The sequence below is a fragment of the Rhinichthys klamathensis genome, unplaced genomic scaffold, assembly GCF_029890125.1.
Source record: "Rhinichthys klamathensis goyatoka isolate OS25496 unplaced genomic scaffold, OSU_Roscu_1.1 h1tg000050l_1, whole genome shotgun sequence".
NCBI lineage: Eukaryota > Metazoa > Chordata > Actinopteri > Cypriniformes > Leuciscidae > Rhinichthys > Rhinichthys klamathensis.
This window is the reverse complement of record NW_026606596.1, coordinates 2,651,112-2,673,883: the sequence shown is the minus strand read 5'-3', so window position 1 is coordinate 2,673,883 and position 22,772 is coordinate 2,651,112. Positions and strand designations below refer to the sequence as shown.

At 38.2% G+C, this 22,772-nt stretch overlaps 1 protein-coding gene across 3 annotated transcripts; it reads right to left on the bottom strand.

The window, feature by feature from the left end:
- Window positions 1-940: 940 nt before the first annotated feature.
- ilk (integrin-linked kinase) lies at window positions 941-21,741 on the bottom strand. Of its 3 annotated transcripts, none has more exons than XM_056247757.1 (13): window positions 21,593-21,741; window positions 18,494-18,850; window positions 9,898-10,063; window positions 9,505-9,600; window positions 8,384-8,480; window positions 8,145-8,228; window positions 7,889-7,974; window positions 7,691-7,800; window positions 4,791-4,918; window positions 4,468-4,589; window positions 2,419-2,518; window positions 1,957-2,087; window positions 941-1,875 (listed from the first exon to the last, which is right to left on the bottom strand). In XM_056247757.1, exons 2-13 carry the CDS (start codon window positions 18,580-18,582, stop codon window positions 1,726-1,728), a joined length of 1,359 nt encoding a protein of 452 aa, XP_056103732.1. In that variant the 5' UTR covers window positions 18,583-18,850; window positions 21,593-21,741; the 3' UTR covers window positions 941-1,725. The 3 variants fall into 3 exon arrangements, with proteins under 3 accessions (XP_056103732.1, XP_056103733.1, XP_056103734.1); XM_056247758.1 differs by having other exon boundaries at window positions 18,494-18,761; window positions 21,593-21,740; XM_056247759.1 differs by having other exon boundaries at window positions 18,494-18,766; window positions 21,593-21,739.
- Between the last annotated feature and the right edge of the window lie 1,031 nt (window positions 21,742-22,772).

The window sequence follows — 22,772 nt, the reverse complement described above, 5'->3', positions numbered from 1 at the left end:
TTGGTATATATTATTTAAAATATTTATCTAAAAACATAAAGCAATTTAGTTTTTAAAAAACAGTAATTGTCCATGACCAACATGAAGGAATTTTGATGATTTTTTTATGTGACAAGAAAACCAAAAACACGACCCCTTTAGATCATCAACAACAAATCAAATTTTGTTCAGGTAAAAAAAAAAAAAAAAAAACTTTTTATAAGTTTAAAGAAGCTTTTCATTTAGAAGTAGCTTAAAGCATATCACATCGCAAAACACTGTTGTCAATTTTCATGTCAACAACCCAATAATTTATTTTCTGACTGATAAATGAACACAGATCAAAACACTTTGCATGGCCAAAACATTTTATTTGTTCTTATTTTCTTTTAGTAAACTTTAGTTATCATGAATAAAATATAAACAGTCCAAATCTCCAAAATAAAGAATTAAGTTTCATTAAAAACCTCACAGGGTGAGAAAGAAGTAAGCATAAGTTAGATAACCAGTCTTTTTTTTCATAATCACCGCTATTTGCTTTTCAAAACATAAAAAGAAACACTGAAACTAAAAAAAGATAATTTATGCATGTCAAGTATGCTTGTTTTTGTCTCTTGGTTTTCCTATTGCATACTGGTGAGCGGATAAGTGGAACACTGTGAAAGCAAAACAAGGAAGTAAATAGATGTAGTGTTTAGAAAAGCAAAAAAATAAAGGCACTCATGGGCAGCCTAATGTATCGCCCATGAAAAAAACACATGTATACAAGTATAAAAATCTCTCAGATATTTCAGCACGTAACATGCTTAACATGTACAATGTAAATTAGAATACAGGAGCCGGAGGCATGTTAGTTACATAACAGAGGATGCAGAAATCATGCATTTGTATGGATCAAGTAAATATGTAGGTTTATGGGAGCTAGTATTAGAGATATGACCCATGATGCGTGCCAATCTGTGACACAGACGTTCTCACATTTGATGTGGCGTGTAAATGGCTCTTCCTTTAAGCATATGGTACCTTAATCTAACATATCAGGTTTTTATACAATGTATTTCCCTGCTATGAGAGGGACTGTACAATCGTGATATTACGGGCACTTCATAGTTTGTTTTTTTGTTACATGATAAGGCATAAAATTGGCATTAGCTATTGCATTATTGCACTGCTTTTTTAATTTTAAAAACAGATAAATCTCAGGCAAACTTGGCCTATAGGACTTTTGTTATCAGGACAATCTAAAGCAAACACATAGTTGAAAGACAATGGCACGATGCTTTAAATACTAACAGCGGCTGATGCATGCACATTTGCAAATAATACAGATTTTGAGTTTGGTGGCGTCCCTTTGATGGAGTGAAAATGACAGAAATGGAGCGAGTGCGCAAAAAGATGCAGAAAATGTGGGAGTGGTTAGTTGAAAACTGATTTCACTGTACATTCACTGCGTCCAAAGACCGTTGCCGCCACTTCTTGTTTAATGGCTATAGAAAACAGGGTTCTGAGAGGAGCGTCCAGAAAACACGAAAAAGGACAGATGAACATATATATGCACAAACACACGTCATCTTCACTGATTGCATGTAAGAATATAGGACAGTGAGAACGTGGCTTTTAAAAATGTTCAACAGCGCTTCCACAAAGCGTTTTTTTTCTTTAGCAGAGGGCTACAGTGGCATAGAGCACTTTGGTGAGTGGTGAATTTTAAGGCAATACTGTGAACTCAGTGTTTGCAGGGCTGTTTCATTTGTCTTGCATCTTCTCTAGGATGGGCACGATCATGTCAAATTTGGGCCTCTTGGCGGGGTCCTCGTTCATGCAGATCTTCATTAGCTTGCAGATGTGGGGGGAGATGCCCGGCGGGATGGTGGGCCGCAGTCCCTCTAGTGCCACCTAGTGGAGAGAATAGGGATAAGGGTGTCTGGTTTGGCTCTTGCTTGGAAAGCCAGGTGCATATGATGGAATCCATCTCACCTTCATGCCGATCTCCATGTTTGAGAGGTCAGCGAACGGCACCTCTCTGGTGACGAGCTCCCAGAGCAACACGGCGAAGCTCCACATGTCCGCAGAGCGCCGGTTTATCTCCTCGGGCTTCTTCTGTAGGGCTGAGAGGAGATGTGGAGGGAGGTGTTAAGGTATCAGTGGATCAAAACTTTAGTTTAAGATTACATTTATTGTTGTTCTGCAAGTTTTCGCAGGCGACATTCACAACATTAGTCATGTAGATTCACCACGTTCATCAACACAAAGCTGCTTGGTTTGAAAGTGGCTTCTGAGTGAGCGGTGCTTCATGCATCACTACACTATTGACAATGGACTTTTTTGCCTTAATGCGCAGAAATTGTGCAAATTATTAGACTGATATATTGGATAAAGTGAAATCTTCTTGAGAAGTTTGAAATGAAGAATTTTGAGAGTGAAGGAGAGGATTGATACCTTCAGGTGCCACCCATGCGGGAGAGTACATCCTGCCGGGACACTGGAAGGAGAACTTCACATCTGCCATGCTTATCCTGGCCGTCATGTCCTCGTCAATCTGATGTCAGTGAATCAATGAGAACAGATTCATTAGGATAACTGAGCATTAAACGGTTATTTAGGCCAAACTCACTGTTTTTGCTTCATACAAACTGCAGAAAAACTGAAGCTTAATCAGTGTACCCTGTTCTAAATAAATGGGAAACTAATACTTTTTTCAGCAAGGATGCATTCAATTGACCAAATGGATGCATTAAATGTGACATTTAAAATAAATGTGTTCTTTTGAACTTCTATTCATCAAAGAATCCTTAAAAAACATGCATCACAGTTTCTGCATATTGAAATACTATTAAGTATTAAGCAGCCCAACTGTTTTCAACATTGATAATGATAAGAAATGTTTCTTGAGCACCAAATCAGTATATTAAAATGATTTTTTAAAGGATCATGTGACACTGAAGACTAGGGCTGGGACGATACACCTATCTCCCAATTCGATACAATCACGATACTTGGGTGCCGATACGATATGTATTGCGATTTTTTCAAGAATTGTGATTCTACAAGTATTGTGATTCGCTATTACAATATATTGCAATTTTTTTAACACTAGACTATCGGGAAAAGTTAAATCATATACTTATACAAACTGTACATAATGTAGAAGAGGGGTCATATTTACAAAAACAAATCATCACATCTTTCTGACTTTTATTTCAGAAGCATCATACAATACTACATTCTCTTGAATATATGATTAAAAAACAAATACATTTTTAACAGTCACTTGTCGCCACTTAGTGGCGAAACAAAGTAATCGATAAATGCATTATTTTAAGCACCAAGTTGCTATCAAAAGCTGATTTTGATCGCTATCGTAGACATCAGTGTTCATATTTGAACTTTTATCCAAGTTTCTATGATAATTTGAACTATTGCATCACAGAAATAATGATACTATGAGGTTGAAAAGACTGTTTTTGAAGCTGTTTCATGACAACTCTCTCTGGGTCAGCGGCAGCGCCAACACAGCTTTGAATGTTGCGATATGATTTTGTCAAAGTTTAATAGACAGACGAATTGAAGGATCGCATGGGTGTTTGAATCGAGATCACAGACTTTTAAAGATGAATCGTGCAGCTCTATTGTCTTATCTCTCTCTCAGCATATGGGTAGCGCGAGGGCTTTTCAGTGCTGTAGCCCAATTTATATTTCTGCGTCAAACTCAAGGCGTAGGCTGTGTGTAGCGCGCGTACCCTTCGGCGCACCCTGACGTGCACCTCTCCAAAAATGGGTTATTTTCCACTTGGGATATTACGTCACTCAACACTCATAGATAACGACACATTTCATCCTCTGTTGGAGGAACGAAAGTGGCTAACTTCCGTTTTACTGTATTTCTGAATAAATAAATACAGCCTTGGTGAACATAAGAAACTTCTTTCAAAAACATTTTAAAAAATGTGTAATGTTAGCAGTTCTTAGTTTGATACTCGTGCAGTTTTGCCTTGGTTTCACTTGCGTTGTGGGTCAATGACAATCCATTGTGCTTTACTGATCGTGACTTTCACAGCTTTTCATTTTCTAATGGACATTACAGACCATTGATGTTTGTTAAAAACAGACAATGAGAAATCCACAATCAAAGAATGTTCTTTCACTACAACACTCTGCAACTTGAATCTTTCAACTTGTGATGGGATGCACGGAAACTTCACAGAGAACTAAGACCGTCTACAGCAGTTCCTGTTCACAGTGGTTTATTCACTGAGACTAAATTTGTGGAGGGCAAGTTCCACTGAATCAGTTCCACATACCATGACAGCAAATAAACAAACTTATATTTTGCAATGACTGGTTAACACTGAGTAATGAATGTCTGTGGAAATGAATCTACAGCAAAGCTCATGTCGCCTAGTAGAAAAGACAGGAATAGACACACTGGAAAACCCCACAGTTGTAGAAACCAAGATAAGTGGGAAACGTCTCCTTTCCGTTGCTCACCATGACACTCTTGCTGTTGAGATAATGCCGAGGGATCATGGGCTCCAGTGTGTGCAGGAAAGCCATTCCACATGCTATATCCAGGCCAAACTTTACAGCCTGCGTCTGATCCACAACAAAGTCTAAATGGACGAGAGAAAGAAGAAGATACAAGAGAAGGTTTGAGAAAGACTTTTATTTTTCCTGACTCAGCATAAGTAAATATAACTCCAGAATATCCAGAATTGAAAGAGCATTTAAGCAAATTTTCAACATTAAACATTCAAATGAAGCAGACATACACCACATGATTTGAGTGAGACAGTAATGTGTGTTTTACTCACTGGTCCCCTCGTGAAGCACATTGTACAGGGAGCCATAGGGCATCCAGTGTGTAATTATGATTGGATGAGGGGCGGGCGGAGCTTGACACGCCCCCAACATGGGCAACACATTGGGGTGGGAGAAGATTCTACAGCAGGGGAAACGGGACACATGAACACACAGATACAACAGACCACTAACACGATGGAGACATTTCTTTCACAGATTAAAGATGACAGATCAGGACTGCCCTCTCTTTTGGAATAAAATAGTTCACCTAGACTTTTCCCTTTTTTCTATCTTTAAATTTGTTCCCTTTGGTATTGATGATATACCTGTATTGACGATAACCATGATATTTAGAATATTTAAAATTGAATCTGGTTGACACTCCAACATAGTAGGTGTACACTTCTGTACAGTTATGGTTACAAACACTCACTCTTTAAAAAAAAAAATATTAAACAAAAAGTAAGATGAATTTGACTGATAGCATTTTTTTTATTTCAAGAGAATTGAACGAGATAATGTGGTACTCCTCCAGTAGTTCAGAATCAGCTTGATTGGTGAACTAATCACTCTTGGAGTGATTGGGAGTATCCCTTTAAGAAGACTGAATATAGTGCAAAAGGCGTATGTGGCTTTTTGAAGCTTGAAATTTCAAGTACGATTAGGACCTTTTTTTAAATTCTCTGTTTGTTTCCACAAAAGAAAGAAAGTCATACAGATATGGAACATTGCTATTATCATCAGATATTAGTATCAATGATTTAAAATTAGATAAAAAAAGTTTTTATTTTTATATTTTCTGTTTCATTTAAAGGTACAATATTTAAGACTTTTATAATAAAATATCCAAAAATCACTTGCACAGTGTGATATATTTCCTGCAGTTGTGTACTTACAATATCCCAAAAGTTCCCAAAGATTTTTAATTTGAGAGAAATTCCAATTTTAAATAGTTATCCGTCCCGGAATTTTCACTTGTCGCCTGTCACTGACGTAATATCCGCGTTATCCCTGGTTTCCGCTCGTGCAGTACGAGCAGAGTAACCATGGCGACGGACGTGGACAACAGCGTTACGTCTAGCTGCAGTTGTTTTGTTTAAACATTATGGAACATGGCAAGCAGGATCAATATCAGCGTGGCGTTTTCGAGATGCCGAGAGCTTTACGTCCGTGACAAACTTCGACTTGACAGAGCTCTTACATGTACTTTATTAGACAGGTGAGCAAATGTACATAAAACTAATCAATGTTATATAGTTCAACATGATGAAATGTTAGAATATGATCAATGTATTCACTCATCCATAAGCATTATTAGATCCATAAGCTTGACGACAAGTTCCATAATTCAACTGGAATTTTGCGTCATCAACCTACGCCTTTGTTATTGTAAGAGGTTAGCGACCCCTAGCGGCGCAAACAATTACATATTGTATCTTTAAGTTAAAGCTTTAATAATTTTGTTGTGTATTTTTGTCATTTTTATTAGTTTTATTTTTAAATGTCCATATAGTTATGAATTTTTATTTCAGTTTTAGTTTGTTATTTTAGTACATCAAGTTAAACTAAATGAAAATGAGAAATGTTGTTTCCTTGACAAATATTTGTATACATTTTCTTTTATCATTTATATTATTGTTTAACAAGTAAAGAAATAGTTTTTTATGTTTTAATTTTAGGCAACTATAATAACCCTGATTTCGGAATGAGTACATGATGACAGAATTCATTCCCTTTAATCTGTGTAATCTGGGCACTAGAGATGCACCGATTGATCGGCTGGTGACCGGAATCGGCCGGTTTTCACGTGATCGGCCATGATCGGCGACCGGCCGGTCAGTCTGACGTATGCCGATTTTATGCCGGTCAAATGCACTCGGGCGCCGCATGATTAACATCGCGCAACATCAGTATCACACGTGCACACGGAACACACATGTAGGAAACCTCGTGAATTACGACCGTTTCACACCGCAAGCGTGAGCAGCGGGGTTTTTTTTTTCTTCGGCGTGCATGTTAATCAATGAGTGCATTCACACCGGGAGCAGGAGCAGCGCGTGAGCGTCAAGCAGGAGCGTCGCGTGAACAACAGTGAAGCGCGGGTTTCGGCGCCGAGTCTATTCTGCTCGCGCTCAATTAAAGTGAAAGCATACTTTTGATGGACAAAATAAATATGATTTCACCCCAAAAGTGCCCAAAATGCACAGAATTTGCACGTCTGGTGTGTTTTTAACAAGAACTGAAGTAGCCAGGCTATGTCAGAAAAGAAAATTAAGACTCAAAAATATTTATAGAAAATAACTTGTTTTTATTCCCAATCGTTTCTCTGCACATGCTCCACTTGTCTTGTTTAGCCTGGCTGGACATGTGTCAGAGAGAAAAACTGTTTGAGAAATATAACTTGCAACAAGTGATTGCAATAGGCCTGTGTGTGTGTGTGTGTGTGTGTTGAGAAATATATACTGCAAGGGTAGGCTATATTTATTTTATTTTTATTTGTTATTTATATATTATTTTATTGCCATTACCTGTTTTCATACAAAATTTTAGCTTGCTAAATATATCAATTTTTTTTAAGTTGGATATTGGATGTGAAAAGAAAGAAATGCTTCTTCCATAACACTGCACTTTAGATGTGTGTGGATTTCCCACACCAGGAGTAATTTATATAGTTCTATTTTATAGCGATTATCTGGTAAAAAAAAAGTTCTATGCAAAATGTTCTATTAAAGAGAAGATAGAAAATAATATATGTTTGTGTGCGCTGTAAAGTGGTTTAAAAAAAGGAAATCGGAATCGGCTTAAATCGGTATCGGCAGGTCAAACTCAAGAAAAATCGGAAATCGGAATCGGCCTAGAAAATTGTAATCGGTGCATCTCTACTGGGCACATTGGACTGGCGGTTCATCACCTTAGTTTAGGATACTCCTCATTGAAGTCACGGCTCTTTCTAGTAGTCCAGTCCCGCACATGAAGCATCTTGATCACAATCTCTGTGCCCTGCCAGCGGCCCTGCCACAGCTGCCAGAGAGAGACATCAGTGTTTCCATAAACGCTCTGAGACATGGTTTGGGTAGCTATTGTGGTTTAGTTTGGTAAATGAGCTCACCTCCCCAGAGTGATTCTCGTTGATCTTGGCCAGCATGGAGAGCTGCTTATAATCTATGCCCGCGGTTTTGTTTAGTGTACCGTTACCTGCAGACATCATAAAAAAAATGAAACAATCAAACCTTTGTTGTGGATAATTCAAATAATCTTATATTGCAACCTATATACAGTTACAGTGAATGAAAATAAAAGGCCTGTTTGCCAAAGCATCTGCATTATGAATGCAAATGAGAGTCAGATGTTCTGAGAGCACTTACGTGGTCGAGTTCGAGTGGTTCCCTTCCAGAAAGAGTCCTTGAAAGGAACTTTGGACAGGCTCTGTCCCTGTTTCTCCGCCAGCTCTGATTCATAAACACAACAGAATTATTAGGCCTGATGCAACATATTATAACAGAAACAAATCTCTGAAGCTTCACAATGTAAGCAAACAATCCTCCAACAAATCTACTTGCTGACGTCACATTTGCTACATTAGTAAAGAAGAGTGTTTTTATACCTTTCAGATTTGCAGCAAGCGGTGGTTTGGCCTTGTCCAGTGGAGTTTCACCATATTTGTTGCAGATGCTCACCTGAGCACCATTATTGACCAAATCCTGGAGAGAAGATATACAATCCCATATCAGGTACAACAGAAACTCAATTCAGGTATCAATTTCAAAATTCCATACTTTTCCAGACCCAAATTTCCCAAATCCTCTGAAAATGTTTAAGACCATGTTTAACACAAATGGTTCATGCAGCATTATATTTGGTATATAGTACAGTCAATAATCTGTAAATATTAGCACTTACATGATGAGAAGAAACCGAAAATGCTTTATAACCTGCATAATCACGTTTGATATTGTAATCGTGGTTTGAGGTTGCACAATCGCCAAACAGCAAAGTACAGTATGAATTAAATGACGGTTTGCTCCTTTATCTGTTGCTGGTTTGAGTGGCATACGCACATTCGTTTGGTGAAGTTCAAAGACTTGCATATGTTAAAGACAAACAGTTTTGAATAATGAAAATGTGCACCTTGAATTTATTCAGTTGTGTTTTACAATCACTAAACGATACTAAACTTTTGCCATGAATTACTCTGCTTGTATGATACATTTTTAGAAATTCTTAATTTTATATTTTAGAAAACCGAATACGGGATATTTTTCCATACTTTTTCCAAACCTGCAAATTACTCAAATCTAATTGCATACTTTAACAAAAAGCATAGGAACCCTGTAAATTGTTATGTTTTGTAAATCACTGAATGCCAATGTTTTAACATTTCCATTATTTCTGCTCAAATGTTAAAGGGAATTTAAACATTCAAATAATGTGTAAAATAAATTTCAAAATTATGATTTTGTGTGAAACGTTGAGGGTCTATGGTTTGTAATGATACCACATTTAACTGTTAATGTTCCATCAGGACTTTTAAATATCAAAGGACGATTGAAATTAGTTCCGGACCCGTTATCGGTTTACGACCTTGAGAGTGTTTTTTAAAGCTCTTGCCCCCATTTATTATAATTACAAGGAAAACAGCCATTGATCTCCCCTCTACCAACTGAAATGTTTAAAATACAATCTAGAATTTCTAATTTTTCCCAGCAGAGGGCACTTCAGACTAACCTCAGCCACCAGGTCATGGGCCCAGAAGCAAGCATAATGGAGAGGGGTGTTGCCGTGCTCGTTTGCCGCATTGGTATCTGCTTTACACTGGATCAGCTAGACAACACAAACCACAACATGATTCAGTATCCAAAACAGCAAACACAAATCATCCATTTAAAATTTGTTTATAGAACTAAAAGGCATAAAAATGGACATTGTCAGTTCCTTTATTCCTTCTTAAGGTTTAAAGTGTGTGTGTGAAAGTATTTATAACTCTGGGAGCTTCTGTTTGCAGCTGTGTGTTTGTTTACACCGTTCCATGACCGTTGTGGTCACTGTGGTTGTTCAGGTGCAGATGTGTGAGTGTGTGCGTGTGTTAGTGAGCGTTTATCTACTACGTTCTGTTCGCACCTTGGCCAGAATGTCACGGTGGCCATGGCTCGCAGCCAGGTGCAGGGGTGTGTCGTCTCCGCGGTTCATGACATTGATGCGCGCCCCTCTCATGATGAGCATATCCACGACACCCGAACGACCCTCACGGCACGCCCAGTGCAACGGACTGAACCCGTGATCATCCCTGCGAGAAACAAACATATGTTAGCAGAAGAGTCAGTAGCATATCATAATTATCACATCAATACTTAGTCACACTCAAAAAAATATTTAAGCCTAAATTTAAGATTGATGTACTTAAAGTCCCTGTAAAGGGCAATTCTAAAAAAAAATTCTAAACACATTATAAATGTTAGAAATGTATTGCTAAAACATATTACAAAGACTGTGAACTGTGAAGTACTGAATTGTGGAGTAAGACCGTTAAACAGTTTTTCACCATTGCTATTTTCCGGATTTTTTAGGCGGGGCTAAAACGGGGCTCGATGACGCACTGGAGCCCCTGAGCTCGTGGACACGACCCTACTTGACGACGCACTGAGGCTGGCCCCTCCCCTAAAAATAGAGCACATTCACATCAGTTTGCTGCTCAATCGCGAGTCACTGTTACTACCGTTACTACAGCCAGCAGTTTGTTAGCTAGCTATGCCTTCGACACACTACCTGGATGCGATCATGTACAAAACAGATCGGTGTCTTTATTTAAATTTCCTAAACACGATCACATCAAGAAGAAGTGGATTCATTTTGTGAAGAGCCAACCTTGATGGAGAGCTGAGGATCACTCACCACCAACACCTGCCTCTGTTGTGATCATTTTACACGGATAGTTTTATAAACTTTCATCGGAGACAACTGGGATTCACTGATAATCCGCTGTTACTGGTGAATGGGGCCGAATCGACTATCTCCCGCCTCGGCCTTCATCTCCCCGTCGCGAAAGCAGTATCACCTAATATCAGCGTCGGCAGCTTTCCCGCGAGTGGGCGTGGTTTCAGCGCAGCCAGCGGACATGCCCCCAGCGTTTGAGAGCAGAATACTGCTCATTTTTGCAAGATTTTGATAGTTTATTTTATGTACTTGCGGGCTTTTTTTATCATTCAAATTTGGCTGGGTGGCTAATAACACATTTTTCTGTGGTGTGACAACCTCAGAACACATACTTAATTTTGACTTTACAGGGACTTTAAATTGCATTTAAAATGTCCATGTATTTGGATTACACAGTTTTAACAAATCTAATATCTGACCCGTTTCATTTATGTATGACTGACAGATATGCATCACATTAAGCTTGTTTGTTAAAACCAATATTTTTGGAGTGCATACAGGTAGGGAAAAGATGTCAGTAGTTTCATTTTTGGGTGAGCTGTCCCTTTATATCAAGGCAGTTTTTTTAAAGCAGTGGTTGGCGGTAAACTGTCTCCAGTCAGGCTAGTGTTCTCTCTCTCAGCTGTCTGTCTCCAGCCAGTTAAATATAAACAGCCGTTAACTGGCCCTTTCCTCTAGATTATGTATACCCCCCTCCCCCCGCTGTTTGAGTCCGAGATCCGTTCTCAGGCCTTCCTATTTCCTTTTCAAAACTGCAGTAAAACTCGCACTTTCTTCAAGTCGACAGCGACACTTAAGTTACAATAACAACACAGTGATCTGACAGTTCATGTGAACTGATCCAATTGAGGTTTTTACTATTAAAACCACTGAACGCAACTGCTGTGAAAGTGTTATAAAGGTAAAGTCTGCAGCTGGTTATGCTCATCCCCACAGAGATCAGTTGTAAAGTCTGTGGTAATGAAGTGTTTGTTGAAGAGCTGGGTGTGTGCAGTACAGTAGGAAGCCTCTGGATAAATAGTCAGGCCAGTAGTGTGGCTAAACTTAGGGAGAGCTGCTGAAACTTCTCACAAGGTCCTGCCGGAACAGAACGGACCACACACAAACACACACACACTACTCACACTCACCGTGTCAAGTTTGGCCACAGCTGAAGGGGTTAAAGACAAAAACAACAAACAAAAAATAAAGATAAATAAAGAGGAAGAACCCCTGCCCCCAACAAATCAATTAATAAAATTGGATTGGAATCCTACATGAGCTTCCCAATGGGAATTCCGGAATGTTCATTATTTCCGGCCAAGCGGCACATTTCAAGGAAAGAATGCAAAAAAAAAAAAATCACGGAAAGAAAGTTGCAAACAAAGCAGGACAGCAGCAAAGAAAGGAAGCTTAAAAGAAGAAGAAGAAAAAAGGAAATAAAAGAAAAAGGTAGGAATAAAGAAAGTACAGAAAAATAAAGCAGAAAAGGAAGAAAATTGGACAGAAAGGAAGGAAGGAATTAAGAAAGTGGGGAAGAACAAAGCGGAAAAGGAAGAAAATGGGAGAGAAAGGAAGCCAGTTGGAATAAATGGAAGGAAGTGAAAAGAAAGAAAGAAAGAAAAAAAGAAAGCGGAAAAGGAAGAAAATAGGACAGAAAGGAAGCCAGTTGGAATAAATGGAAGAAAGTGAAATAAAAAAGAAAGAGGCAAACAAAGGAAGCGTGAAAGGAAGAATCATAAAAGGAAGAAACTGTGAAAGACAGGAAGAAAGTTGGAAAGAAGAAAGGAAGGAATTAAGAAAGTGAATTAAGAAAGTGGGGAAGAACAAAGCGGAAAAGGAAGAAATTGGGACAGAAAGGAAGCCAGTTGGAATAAATGGAAGGAAGTGAAAAGGAAGAAAGAAAGAAAGAAAGAAAGAAAGAAAGAAAGAAAGAAAGAAAAAAAGAAAGCGGAAAAGGAAGAAAATAGGACAGAAAGGAAGCCAGTTGGAATAAATGGAAGGAAGTGAAAAGAAAGAATAGAAGAAAGAAAGAAAGAAAGAAAAAAGAAAGCGGAAAAGGAAGAAAATGGGACAAAAAAAGGAAAGAATGGAAGGAAGCGAAAAGACAAAAAAGAAAGAAAGAAAGGAGGCAAGATAATAGGACATTAGCAAGAAAAAAGCAAGGAAGCGGGAAAAGCAAAGACAGAAGGAGAATGAAGGAAGGACAGCTGGTCAGAGTGTCAGAGCGCTCCATCACACTAATGAAGCAGCAGAGGCCTGGACTGAGGAAACCAGAGCGGGAACCACAGGAAATGAGATTCAACAAGCTCTCTCTTCCACTGCTAGCGGCTCCCTTCCTTAGCCCGCTCAACTCATGGCCAGTTACTTTCCCTTGTCCTTGTAAGGACGTGAAGCATGCACTGTTAACAAGCACATACACACACAGAGAAAGGAACGTTTACGCTAACAGACTTACAAACGTACAAAGACAGACTATGTAAACATTGATACTGGAGTCACACAGTTGAAAGATTTCGTCTCGAGTCTGCGGTTATACGATCAAAGAGTTGAAAAGCTCTCTTATTAAGAGTTTCCTCTGGCCAAAAAGCATTCTGGGGTTGCACAAGGCGATGATTTAACCGTGCCACTCCACATCTGAGTTCAGGTTTCTAGCTTTCAGCACTGGTGGAGTAATCTGGTTGAGTGAAAGCTCATACTGAATTAGATCATGACTCGAGCCACACATCAGTGAGGCGCCATGGTCTATAAACATATCTGAGCAAGCAGGCTAGTGAAGTGGGCCAAATTGAGGTATGTTACAGGAAATGTAACTAAAACAGGGCAAATAATACCGCTGGACATCTAAAAGGTAGTTTCTGATTCAAACCGCACATCAAAAAGGATGTTGTATATTTTTAGACAGTGCGGCTAAAAATAAGAAGTTAAAATACAGGAAGCATTTTTAATAGTAACTGATTTTAGAAATGTGCTTCTGATTGGCTCGAGCTGCAGCAGCTTCAGTGTCTGTTTTAAAGCCACAGAGACAAACACAGCTGTAACCTGGCATTTAGTTTCTTCTACTATCATTTGCATCTCTGAGTCCTGTCCAGACTTCAAGAATGGAAAACAGCCACAAAAAGTGTCAGTTCCTCTTTGAGTCACAATTTGAGAGCAGACTCAGCCAACTTAAAATGGCATTCGCTACTAGAGAAGCACAGATGCAAAACTTGGGTGTGATACGGATATCCGATCTTCAAAACAACTTGAAACATAGGTGGTGTAACACAGTAATATACATTGCACACAAGATCCCTACAAAAAAAAAGAAAAAAAAAAGTAAATTTGCAAGAGTACAGAACTTCATACAGAAAGTCAAAGAACTTTTTCTTTTTTTTTACTTTTAACAAAAATTTACTCAATATTTAGTCAAATTATTTCAATTTAGTACATTTATTATTGTACATTGTAAAAACATTTTAGTTGACAATAATATGCGAAATACTAAAAACACGTCAGTACAAACTTCATTTGAAAAATGACATTTATTGATATTCAAAAACACGTATTAATAGCCTTGTCCAACTGTTGAGCTTTAAAGTTGACATAAAGTAAAAACGGTCAATTTTGATTTCAATACATATTTGTGTTCTAAATTATTATGAATTGAATAATAAATTACATTTTTAAAAGTCAAATGTCAATAAATTTTATTTTTCAAATTTGTTTGGTCGGACATTTTGTTTAATATTGATTTATAATTTTGCACATTAAAGATTTACCAACATAACTGAAACAGAAAAATCTCCTGTGTGAATTTGTCATGGCTTGAGATTTGAGGAAACCTTTTTCTTGCTGTTTTATTATTGTAATAATATTTTTTTAAAGTCTTTGTATTTCTTGACTAAATTAAAAAAACTCTGCATCAAAAAACATTTTCATCAGTTATTTCAATTTCATTGATCAAATAAACAGTTCTGATTTGATCAACCTAGAATTTATCAGAACATTAAAAAAATGTGAGTTTGCCAAAACAATGTCTAGACTGTACTTTACTGTAGCGTTTTGGGAATTGCTTAACATTATTTTCCCTTCAGTTGATCAGGAAGATAATTTCAAAAGTGGAATAATTTTTTAAACATAGGATACTAATAAATCATAGTAAGTAAAGTAAAATGTCTATTTTAATTTCACGCTGACTTTAAAGCTAAACAAATAAAACCAACAATTTCAAAATGAACTTAAACAGAGGCTTCAGGCATAATGGCCAAAATATAAGGACATTTCCATAGAAAACATCTAGATCAGTTAAGACGGACATTAAACAAAGTTCAGTTTGTTGACTGACATGCTGTAATGCGAAGCATAGCCTAAACTACACCCATGTATGTCTGCAATTTCCTGTCTCCTCCCACAAAAGCGTAGGGTCGTGACATCTGAAGCCATGCTAAAACTCTTCATGGCCCTTAAAAAAAAAAAAGAATCACACAGCCCCTCTTCTTCATAGCAGTGGAATCATTTTATTAGGCAATCCTCAACAGGCTAAAGCAAAAGGCAAATCCCTTAGCTGGAGTTTTTCTATTTCTGGAAAAGGAAAACGCTTTGAGATGGGCAAGAAGAGAGAGAGGGAGAAAATGAGAGAGAGAGAGAGAGAGAGAGAGAGAGAGAGAGAGAGAGAGAGAGAGAGAGAGAGAGAGAGAGAGAGAGAGAGAGAGAGAGAGAGAGAGAGAGAGAGAGAGAAGAGAGAGAAAGAGAGAAAGAGAGAGAGAGAGAGAGAGAGAGAGAGAGAGAGAGAGAGAGAGAGAGAGAGAGAGAGAGAGAGAGAGAGAGAGAGAGAGAGAGAGAGAGAGAGAGAGAGAGAGAGAGAAGCGACACAGAGAGGACTGGTATGGCTCAAGTCAGCATGCTTTGCTTGGTGAGCTCATCGTATGGAAACTATTCGTCCTAACCATTTAGTTTTAGCCCAGACCATTCTCTCCTCCCCCTCTTATGAGTCACAAATTAGACAGACTCCTACTCACACAGGTTTGTAAAAGATCAGCTGATGTTTAGAGTAGGGAATCGACATATAGCAGACAACGAGAGCGCTAACATATGAAGGGTTTCTCTAATTAAAAAAATAATAATAATTGCAACCGGAGTTGGCATTTTCCCCTGCTGGCTGTTTTTCAAGCCAGTAAGTCAAACATCTCCTTAGTCACAACTTCAGCCATGTGAAGAGCACAGGAAATGCCTAGATTGTGATCTACATCGGACATGACGCTACGCCTCCCAAAATGGTTCATCTAAACTAGCCGCTGCCTGCAATCTGCTGATTTTGTGCTGAATCAGCCCCGGCGAACCATTAGTCTCCGAACAGTTCCTGTCAGGTAATAACTCTTGTGGCTGGCAGCAAGAGATGCAGGTCCAATCAAATTCCTTACAAGATCCACCTGAAAATTTTTTTCTCTCTCTTTCGTGCTTCTCAGCTGTTCTGGGATGTATTAGTGAAGGAAGGAAGGCCAAGGCTGTTTTGTGAGAGGGAGCTTGGCAGAGTTGGAGGTATTTGAAGAGGGTGCATGGATCAACTCTGTGTATGCTTTGCACCATATAGGGATAGAAGTGAAATTCTGGTCTTCAACACGTGTGGAATGTTTTTCATTTAGTTTCAGGGTTTCTACAGGTTTCACAAAGTCAAATTTAAGACTTTTTAAGACCATTATGAATTAAATTTAAGACCTATATCACGACATAAAAAAAAAAAACGTACAAAGGAAACGCAGAGTCTCAAAATGACTTGCAAAGTAAATTAATTTATTCAAACTGAACAGTACTGAAGACAACTTAGATGGATGCACAAAGCTGATTGGCTGTTGCATGTTGGTCTATTTTGTAGTCGTAATTAAAGTGAATTATATTTGGACGAGCGAAATAAGGAACTATAACACCACGCAATAAAAAAACCAAAACACTCCAAAGCGCTGCGGGAGGACGTAGGAAAATTAAGACCTGTTTAAAATTATTTAAGACCTAGAACACAATACTTCAGCAAATTTAAGACTTTTTAAGGCCTTAAATTGTGATTTTGAAATTTTAGACTTTTTTAGACTTTTTAAGACCCCGCGGAAACCCTGAGTTTATAAGACATAGACAGGATATTTTAGGTGGTATTTCTTTAAACCTAGGCTAACCATGATGAGTTTACCACAAAAGGCATGCACAATATTAACATTCTATAACCATGATTTAATGATATGCTCCATAACTGATGACTAATATTAATTAAAAATAATATCATGACTAGTTGTCAAAAGTACCGAATTCGGTACTGAAATTGAAAAAAGTGAAGATACCAGCATTTCCCTCTAGCATTTTGAGCGCTGTTGAACGGATTCTTAAACACCTCTGATCGGCCATTGTGTTCACGCGCTCAACATATATGTCTGTAATTGGCCACAATGATCAACGCTCCAAAAACATATGGTGTCTTTGACGCTCTTCATCGAGCGCTTACGTAGATCCACACGGGAGAGCGCTTAAAAGCGGCGTCTATCAGCGCACGCTTTTAAACGCTCCCGTGTGTATCTATGTAAGTGCTCGGTGAAGAGCGTCAAAGACAGACATCATGTTCAGACATCACGACAGACATATATGTTGAGCGCGTGAACACAATGGCCAATCAGGGGTGTTTAAGAATCCGCTCAACAGAGCTCAAAATGCTAGAGGGAAATGCTGGTATCGTCACATTTTTTAATTTCAGTACCGACTTGGTACCAAAGTCGGTGACTTTGACAACTCTAATGGCGCTTTTCCATTACCAGTACCAGCTCGACTCGACTCGCTTTTCGCTCCGTTTTCCATTGCAGACAGTACCGCCACAAATAGTACCCCGTCGTCATAGAGACGCCTTTCATTCCTCGTTGCCTCATCAAGCTCTTGCTGGATCATCTCTTCGCCAACCAAACAAAGGAATGTCTGCACCTCCTCGTTTGACCACGGCGTATTCTTCCGAGTTGCCATAATAATAGTAGTAAGTTTAGTAACCATCTCTGGCCAAACTATTTAAAAATGGTGGGGTTATTCTGGATACTCCATCTGGCACGTGACGCAGTGAATAGTGACGATTCTCTCTGACCAATCAGCAGTCGGCATTGTTTTCACGTCACATTTTAGTATCGCCTCAGCTCGCTCAGAACCTCGCCGGAGGTGATACAAAAAAAAAAAAAAAAGAGTACCCGAAAGCAGGTACAGGTACAACTTTTACACAGTGGAGAACCAAACAAAGGCGAGCCGAGTCGAGTCGAGCTGGTACTGTGTAGTGGAAAAGCGCCATAATTATAACTAATAATAACAAAAAATACAAAATGAAATCAATTTTTTTAAATGCTACAAGTGAACAAGAGTAATATACTAATACCGAATCTCCTTAATGCTTCAAAACCATCTGATTGAAATATAAGCTGTGTACGCCACGACAGGCCAAATAACTGAATGAAATCCACAACAGATGAAAAGTGATAAAATCTACCCGCATCGTCTTTCTGAGCCACTGCACCCAGGGATTAAAAAAAGACAGATAAAAGTGTAAGGGGTGAACTAAGGGACAAGCCTTGACAGAAGATCCTTCTCCATGTGTGCACAAACAGGACATTTTCTTTACAATACAATCCAAGTTTCGCAAAGTTTTTAGAGGGCGTGGCCTCCAAGTATCCTCCCCTACCCGTTTGAATGAGAAATTAAGGTAATAACAGCTAAACCAAGAGTGTACAAAAACACAAATAAGCGGTCTCTACTACAACCACACTGGAATCTACCTAATAACAGCTCTGACTAAATTCATACTCACCCCTGGTTTAGGTCATTTTCTGTGTTGTCCAACCAGAGGCGGACAGCTACCGCATTGCCTTCACGGCACTGAGTGAAGATGTCATCCATCTCGGCAGCCTCTCTCCTCTCACGCTACCGGAATCGTTCGTCCCCTACCAGGAGTGTCCTGGGAGAGGCGTCTGATGCAGCTGTACCCTGAAGACGACAGGTGAGGGCTGACAGAACATCCAGCCAGGGGAAGGGTGTGTTGGGACAGTCTCTTCACTGTCTCAGGGCAAGTGTCTGCGCTGCACTGCAGAGAAACAAGAAGGAAGCTCAGATGAGCTGTCCTGAACACAGCTTGCTCAGAACAAACACACTGTCACAGTCCAAGTAACTAGGGAACAATGACTAAAAACGAAAAAATGACAAGTAGCCAGCCAAAAACAAAAGGGTGAGGCCCAATGACATGATGCTCAGTCTTGTTTATTATTTTTTTCCAAATAAATACATGCAATTCATACACATGACTTGAAGGCACAGTTACTATGTTTTTTGGAGGGGGAATAAAGTCAACATATTGATCCTGATATTATAATGAAGAAAAAAATTATAACAAAATTATTATTGAAAAGATGATTCTCTTTCCTTTACCATGGACACTCTTATATGTCAATAGCTATGTTTCCATCCAAATTGCGAATTCAACTTATCCACAAAATTGGTAGCCTGGCTGCCAGCCGAACTTAGCCCCGTCCACAACATTTGAGGATGGGAAGTTCGGTCTGGAGACTCTGGACTTGATCCGTTGTGACGCAAGTATGCCCGAACCAAACCTTTTCGGACCAATCAAATTGTCAGGGCGGGCTTTTTATACGATAATGGACAGATGATCAACCGCAACGTAATCATCCACGTCACCAAAGAGGGTGGGTCACGCTTGGGTTCAATTAGTTTACAACAAAGAATGGCTGCCAGTGGAGAGAATTTAGATGTGTAGATTCAGCCATCACGTTTGTTATTGAAGCATTTTAAAAGAGGAACAGAGAACCACGATCAAGGCATTTGTCGATCCAATTGAGTCCAGAGGCATTTTCTTTCCTGGTTCGGTTTAACACGCCCCATAATCACAGCCCAAAGGAGCAGTATCAGACTCACATTATGACTAGAATCTGAATAAAGCAACGTTTCCATCCCATGTGTTCAAGAGAACAAAATCGGAAGTTACTGCAATCGGGGAAGCCACTGTGGCTCTTTTTTCCTACATCATAACGCATCATACATCATTTTCATACATCGAAATGCAATACACGCTGTCATGTTATCTTGTGTTCGGATGCCTGATATTTGTGAATGCAATCATGACCAAATCATTGTGATGACAGACCTTGGCTCAGGCATTTCAGAATGACCAAACCAACATTTGAGTTGTAGTGCAATGAAATTGGCCCTGTTATCCAATCAATCACATTCTCAGATGAGGCAAACATCACATGTTTTTGTTGCACATTGAAGGATTTATTCTGTAAATGTGTTTCCATCGTAGTTTATGCTCATGTTTCTTGTGGGATAAAAAAAAATTATCCGTCTCAATTGAGTGCATGTTTTTTGCGCATACAAATAGGTGCATGCAAAACATAGCTAATGATCCTTATTCTTCAAAATATTTTATTTTATGTTCCACAAAAGAAAGAATGTACATTGAATATGCAAGTCACACAGGTTTAGAATGACACGAGGGTGAATAAACAACAGTATTTTTATTTTTAGATGAGCTATTCCTTTAATTCACCACAGATTTAAGCAATGGGTTCAAAAAATTGTTCATTAAGTGGTGATAGCCAAGGTGATGAATACCCATGTAACCATGCAGGTCTCGGCTTGTTATAACATACATAACACTCCCTTACTGAGTCCAAAACATCCCTCTGCCAACATAATGTGTTTCTTTAATACTCTGACATCACTCGAACTCATACTTTAGTTAAACAGGTCTTCGGAAAGACCCGTCATACTCGTGAAAAGCTACTTCTGTGTCTTGTGTTTCTGTTTAATTAGAGAATTTAAGTTCATGTCACATTTATTAAAAACAAAAAGGAAACTGCGTCAAATACATTTAAGAAGCTATTTCTCATATAAACCATCATGCACTGTATACTTTGCTGAGAATGTTTGAGTTGGGAAACTGGAGAGACTGTATTCACTTACAGAAAAAGACAGACAAATTAGATAAAAGCAGGCTGATATTGATTCAGTTAAATATTAATTCAATCACAAAGACACTAAAAGGTAAACATGATAGTTAAGACTCATAGAAAGAGGAGTAGAATTTGACGGACATACATAGGCCTACAGGTCTATATTCAAAAATATAGTTTAATGTTCTAACAGATGACAGGTAGATGTCAGACAGGTTTTGTTTAAACTGACATATAACAAAATAGAAGAAAAACAGACAAAATCAGAGACAGACCGGTATGCATGGGGACAAATTAAAAGTTTCAAACAGGCAGGCAGACAGTTAGAATGATAGACAGATATGTTTATGAGTGAACAGACAGACAGTTATGTTCAGACAGAGAGGCATGTAAGTGTTAGTGTTCTAACAGAATGGGACACACATATACATACTGACAGATAGATACAGGTCAGATCTATAGATGTGTTCAAACAGAAACAGATGGGTATTTGTTCAAGAAGACAGAGAGAAAGATAGATAGCAAGATAGATAAGATAGTAGTTGTAGCAGACAGATAGACAGTCAGGCGGTTAGACAGACAGACAGAAAGGTAACGTTAACGTTACGCGTGTTCTCGCAATAAAACTGACATTAGCCGCGTAGCTAACAGACACTCCATTCAAAGAGAGTCTAAAGACTCCTAGTTATGGGTGAACCAAAAGAAGAAGAAAAAAAACACAATATGAATTATAATGTACTTAATCATGCACAATTTATTTATTTTCACTCTACGCTTTATTTATGGCTATTCAGTAACGTTAGTAGTTTTGTCTTGCAGTGAGCTAGTACGCTAATTGTGCTAGCAGTCATATAACGTTACGCCCACAGTCACTGAACTTCACGATCAACACACGATTCATGCTTCCTTCACACTCAATCGATCATAACAACCACCATTACCTGTTTATGTGGCCGCTTTCAGCTGGAGTGGACCAACGGTAATGACTGGGACAGTCTGGACCGACACTCTTCCAGCGCCCACACCCTACTAGAGCCCGAGTCTGTGATCTCCTCCCCACCGACAGTCACTCACTCATTCCCCGCAGAACACGTTACTGCAGCGCCCCCGGCTGGAGAATGAGAAAAACATGCGCCTCGGGACACGGTTTTCAGAACTGTGCTTGAGATATGATTAATATTCATTTATACACGAATTTACCAAACATCAGCCCAAACTGAGAAAATTTGCATGGTCCGTTCTGTTACATCAGAGGCGAATAAAATTATACACACGCAGAAACGTACTATGGCAGATGACGACCATAAAGCCTGCTAAAATAAGTTACCTGTTCTACAATAAAATAGTTATTTTGTATCGTATCAATTAATAATTTAAATAAATAATCAAACCATCCCAGATTTTGAAAAAAAAAATGGCAATTTAAATCAGGGCTATTATTGTTAACCAAAACTAAAAACATAACTTAAATAAAAAAATTTTTTTTATTAAACTTAAATTTTTCTAATTTTTTTTCCAAAGCAACCTTATTTATTTTTCATTTAGTTTAACTCTACGAACTAAAATAACTCAAACTAAAATAAAATGAATAAAAAACTGTTTAAATATTTGAAAAAACTAACAAAAGACAACACTAAAAAATTACTAAAACTTAAACAAAAATTAAAATGAAAACAGTAAATGTATTTAATATACCGTACAATTTTTACGCTGGTTGTGTGGTTCTCTAAAATGCTTCTAATTACAATTTTATGATTAAATTACTTAAAAAATATAATAATTTAAAATGGTTTCAAATAAAAAGAATACTACAATTCTAATTCACTGAAAGAATCATCAGTGATCACTATCAGCATGATTTTAGTGGTGTAATGATAAAGTAAAATTCTCATTACAATCTTATTTATATGTGCAAATAAAAACAGGCTATATAATTTCCATTTAATTATTTGATGAAATATGCCTTGGACTGAAATCATTTGGGGAATTATTATTATTATTTTTTTTTAATCAGCGTGGACCTACTTAATAATAATGAGAAAAAATATATACCAAATACAGATTTAATAAAAAAATAATGGCAAAATAACTATCTTTAGTTTCCACATGATGCATTTTATT

Bases quoted from the DNA above. Each gene is read 5' to 3' on its own strand.
- ilk (XM_056247757.1), bottom strand. From the start codon at position 18,582: ATGGATGACATCTTCACTCAGTGCCGTGAAGGCAATGCGGTAGCTGTC. The intron at 8,481-9,504 runs GTTAGTCTGAAG...TCTTCTCTCCAG, and splicing joins CCCATGACCTGGTGGCTGAG to GATTTGGTCAATAATGGTGC. The intron at 4,919-7,690 runs GTGATGAACCGC...CCCCTGCTGTAG, and splicing joins GAGGAGTATCCTAAACTAAG to AATCTTCTCCCACCCCAATG.